This window comes from Beauveria bassiana, assembly GCF_000280675.1.
Source record: "Beauveria bassiana ARSEF 2860 unplaced genomic scaffold BBA_S00009, whole genome shotgun sequence".
In the NCBI taxonomy this organism is placed as follows: domain Eukaryota; kingdom Fungi; phylum Ascomycota; class Sordariomycetes; order Hypocreales; family Cordycipitaceae; genus Beauveria; species Beauveria bassiana.
In genome coordinates this window covers 371,348-376,268 of record NW_007930844.1, presented here as the reverse complement: position 1 = coordinate 376,268, position 4,921 = coordinate 371,348, and the positions used below count along the sequence as shown (strand labels likewise).

The following is a 4,921-nucleotide window of genomic DNA, read 5'->3' as shown; positions in this document are numbered from 1 at the left end:
GTTGTCTTTTCATTTTCCTCATACAGAGCCTGTTTGCTTTTTGACTTACTGGAAGAGCCGATACCCTAGTAGTGCTTTAGAAGCGATTGAAAACAACCCTAAATACGGGAATTTGTAGACTTTAGCAGAACATGCTGTGTTTCCCTTGCTATCTGTAGTTTCTTCACTCGGAGTGAGTGAGGCTGTCATGATAGATACTGGTGGGCGTGGCTCCCTACCATACCTACCAACTACCTAGGTAGGTACCTACCTAGGCAGGCTCCGTACAGGGGTTGTCAGCCAAGCCACAGCTGAGCCACAGCGCCCCCCCTAGACGTGATATGACAAGCAGCAGCCCCCCAAATGTGTGCACAGATGGAACAGGTGTCTCGGTAAGCTTCGTCATCTACCTCTGCACCTCACACTGTCTTTTCACTGTCTTTTCACCAACTGCTATCGATTTTCTCTTGTTCCCTTGCGGGCCTGATTGTTCTCGCCTTGTAGCGACGCACTCGCTTCACCCACTCCTTGTTGTTTTTTGATTTTCTTCTCCGTCCATCGACGGAGCGCCCGGCGTGGAAGCAGACGCCCACCCCTGGGTTCTTCCAAATTGCCCCCGAGCAGCCGGAACCAACCACGCGCTGCGCCCAAGTTCTGCGACCAGATCACACCGGCCTAGGCCGTATGACACTTCTCGAAAGCCATTTATGATTAGATAGGCGACCACCGACAACGACGAAACGTTTCCGCAATGTATTCCAATTACGGACAGCAGCAGCAGCAGCAGCCGCCGCTCGGTCAGCAGTATGGAGGGGGTTTCAACAACATGGGCCAGCAGCAACAGCAACAGCCCAGCCCATTTGCGCCCCAGCCGACTGGTTACGGTCAACCGCAGCAGCAGCAGCAGTTCAACGGATACCCCATGCAGGCCCAGCCGACCGGCATGCCGCAGCAGTCGCAGCCTCTCCAGCAGCAGTACACGGGCTACCCGTCGCAGGGCTTCAACGCTGGCGCGCCGCCGCCGCCCATGCCATCGATACCGAGTCAATACCAGTCGCAGTTTCAGCCGCAGCAGCAGCCGCAGCCGCAGCAGCAGCAGAGCTTCCAGTCTTCGCATCCCACGGGCTTCTCCGCGTCACCCCATCAGTCCTCTGGACCTACGCAACCGCCACCCGCGCCCATGAAACCGCAGCCTACTGGTTTCACTCAGATGGCTGCCTCGTTCCAATCGGCTGGCGCATCTTCCCACCCGCAGGCGACAGGGCCAGTCAAGACGAACAAGATCCCCAACATCCGTCTGTCATTCATCACCGCCAAGGACCAGGCACAGTTTGAGACTTTGTTCAAGTCGGCCGTGGGCGAGGGTTCTACCACCATGTCTGGTGAGCGCGCTCGCGATCTTCTTCTTCGCTCAAAGCTCGACGGTGACTCGCTCTCGCACATCTGGACGCTGTCAGACACCACGAGAGCCGGAGAGCTCTACTTCCCCGAGTTTGCCCTATCCATGTATCTGTGCAATCTAAAACTCTCCGGCAAGACTCTCCCTCAGGTGCTGCCAGAAAACATCAGGAATGAAGTGTCGAGCATGGTTGACATTATTGGTTTCAGTGTTGTTGACGAATCTGGTCGCTCCGCTCCCGCCGCGACCAGTAAGCCAGACATCCAATCCAACAGCCAACCCACCGCCCAGCAGTTCCAGCCTCAGCCCTCCAATTCTCAGATTCTGCAGTCGCAAATGACGGGTTTCCCGACTCAACAGACTGGCTTTGGCGCTCAAAACCAGATCGTGCAGCCGCAAGCGACTGGCTACCCTGGTATGCAAAATAATATTCCGTCAACTGGGTATGCTGGCCCTAGGCCACCGATGCCACCGATGCCCACGGGCTACAACCAAAGCAGCATGGCCATGCCCCTGAATGCTCAGCCAACTGGTGTGCCGGGCCAATGGGGTCTTGTTAATGCTCCCTCATCAGGACTACCCAATATTGATGCTCTACAAGCCCAAATGATGCCCCAGCAAGGCCGTGAGGGTGGCTCTTTCACTACCCAAGGTCTTCAAGGTAACGCCGTTATTCCATGGGCTATTACCAAAGAGGAGAAGACCCGCTACGACTCTCTGTTCCGCGCATGGGACGGCCTTGGGAAGGGGCATATTCTGGGAAGCCAAGCTATCGAGATCTTTGGCCAAAGCGGTCTCGAGAAGCCTGATCTGGAGCGCATTTGGACATTGGCGGATCATGGCAACAAGGGCCGCTTGGACCTTGACGAGTTCGCTGTGGCCATGCATTTGATCTACAGGAAATTGAATGGCTACCCAATTCCCAACACACTACCACCTGAGCTCGTCCCGCCCTCTACGCGCAACTTTAACCGATCAATTGGTACTCTCAAGAACATGCTGCACGCGGAGTCCAACTTCCGCAAAGACACCGGCGCTGCTCTGCTGCCGCAAAAAACTGGTGTGAGCTACATGAAGAACCGCTCTCTGCGTGGAAACAACTCCCCCACCACTGCGGGCCGCAAAGATGCGACTGTATTCAGAAACGATGACGAGAGCTTTGGCTACAAGTCTAGTGCGCGCCGCAGAGTTGGCAACCATGAGCGCTCAGAATCGCCTTCATCTGTTGGCTCCAACGATGAGCTGACCCTGGACCAGCTCCGAAAGAAGATCAAGGAGAAGGAGGTGCTTCTTGATGCCATGGACTTTCAGGACGAAAGAAACATGGAAGAGGACGATGTACTTGACAGGCGCGACCGCCGCGAGTCTGAGGAATTGTACCGCCGCATCCGACGTATCCAGGGTGACATTGATGCCCATCCCAATGCCTCTCTGGCCAGCGGTGACTCTGATGCTGAGAGACGTGCTCTGAAGCGTCAGCTCCAAAATCTTCTTGATAAGGTGCCTGACTTGGCTTCGCAAGTTCGCAAGACCGAAAAGGCCATTATGGATGCCAGACTTGAGTTGTTCCGTCTCAAGGACGCCAAAGCGAACCCTGGTAGTGCCTCAACAATTGCTGGAACTGGCCCAGGTGGCATTGTGACCGAGTCTGATAGACTAAAGGCACGAGCCAAGGCCATGATGCAGCAGCGCACCGCTGCGCTGACGGGCAAGAAGATTGATGTTCCGGTTGATGACGACTCCGCTTCCAAGCGTCTGGAAGAAGAGAACATCAAGGTGAAGAATGAGAAGGAAAGCAACGAGAGAATGGTGCGCGATGTCGAGGAAAGCGTCGGCGAGTTTGCGCGCGGCATCGAAGATAGTCTCAAGGACGGTGCTCGCGATAAGAGTAGCGAGCATGAGAAGCGCCGATGGGAGGATGCTCTAGGTGTCGAGGATGAAGTGCGTGACTTTATCTTTGACCTTCAGCGCGAAAGCCGTTCTACCCGCGTCCGCTCCCAGGATAAGCGCACGGCTCGGCCTGCGGCGACTGAGCAGCCACGTCAAGAGCGCGCTGCTCCCTCATCAGCTCGTGTTGATTCCCCCGTGTCGACCTCACGAACATCTACACCTCCCGCTGCTGGTGGTTCCTACGCGGCTTACAAAACACCAGAGGAGCGTGCCGCCTTCATTAGGCAGCAGGCGGAGCAGCGCATGGCTGAGCGTTTGGCTGCTCTCGGTATCAAGGCTCCTTCCAAGCCGGGCGAGAGCGCGGCTCAGCGTGCTGAACGCGAGAAGGCGGAGCGAGCAGCCAAACTTAGGCAGGCTGAAGAGGAGGATGCGCGCAGAGAGACGGAGCGCCGTTCCAGATTAGCAGACGAGCAAGGTGTGCCTCCACCTGCTGCCGAGACACCCAAGCCGGCGCCCCCCCCTCCTCGAAAGGCGCCCAAGGCCGATGCAGCCGAGACCCAGGCAGTGGAGCAGAAGCTTGCCGAAGAGCATCAGCAGCAGCAGCAGGAAGCTAGCAAAATGCAGTATGTACTGCGAACATGGCGTGGGGTGTGCCACACTAACTTGGACTACAGGGATGCCGTGAAGGAGGAAGCAGACGAATACGCCAAGGAGCAGCAAGCTACCGAAGCACGCCTCAAGGCATTGGAGGAACAGGTGAGACAGGGCAAGCTACGCAAGGAAGAGGAGAAGAAGAGAAAGAAGGCTGCTCTGGCCGAGGCCAAGGAGAAGGAGAGCAGGCTCGCTGCCCGACGAGCAGAGGCGGAAGCTGCCAAGCAACGCGAGCTCGAGCTGCAGCGCCAGCTCGAGGCCATGGAGGATGACGATTCATCTTCCGACGACGACGGCCCTGAACAAGTCACGCCGATGGAGTCATCGGAGCGCAGCGTGGATGAAGAGCCTCCCCGATCTGCACCCCCACCGCCGCCCATGCCTGTTGCCTCACCGCCGCCACCCACGATTGTGACGTCGCCGCCGGCAGTCGAGACGGAGAGCAAGAATCCATACAAGAAGATGATGTCGCAGCCCTCCGAGGCGACCTTTGCTGCGACCGCCACGTCTCCCGAGGCCGCGCCTGCTGCGGCCGCGACCCCTCCTCCCGTGCCCAAGGCGGCCGCGCCACAGGCCGCCGACGCGTCGACTAATCCCTTTCACCGCATGACCCAGCAAGGTGGTGGTGGTGGTGGTGCTCTTGCCACGACTGCTGCTCCGCAGGCTCCCATCTCGCGCAAGAGAGCAGACTCGTGGGACTGGGGCTCGGACAGGGACGACGACGACGACGACTCTGATGATGAGAGGCCGGGCGGTGGCAACGCGGCCCAGCTCGCGTCGATTTTGTTTGGCACCATGGCACCGCCGCGACCGCTCTCGGCGGCCGGCAGGGACTCGAAGCCGGCCAGCCCAGCGCCGGCCAGAGACGCGCCCATTGCGTCACCCCCTCCCCCTCCTCCTATGCCCGGTGCTGGCTCGGATGCACCCTCTGGCCCGCCGCCGCCGCCTCCCATGCCTGGCATGGCAGCTCCTCCTCCGCCACCTCCTCCTGCTGGAGGTGCT

General features: G+C 58.5%; 1 protein-coding gene across 1 annotated transcript in view; it reads left to right on the top strand.

The window, feature by feature from the left end:
- Window positions 1–730: 730 nt before the first annotated feature.
- The window catches only part of BBA_04117 (actin cytoskeleton-regulatory complex protein pan1), a gene marked incomplete at both ends in the record, with an annotated part of 4,516 nt that continues 325 nt past the window's right edge, over window positions 731–4,921 (top strand). The window contains 2 exons of the mRNA XM_008599214.1: window positions 731–3,891; window positions 3,943–4,916. Coding sequence (XP_008597436.1) covers window positions 731–3,891; window positions 3,943–4,916 — 4,135 coding nt within the window. The remainder of the gene's footprint in view (window positions 3,892–3,942; window positions 4,917–4,921) is intronic.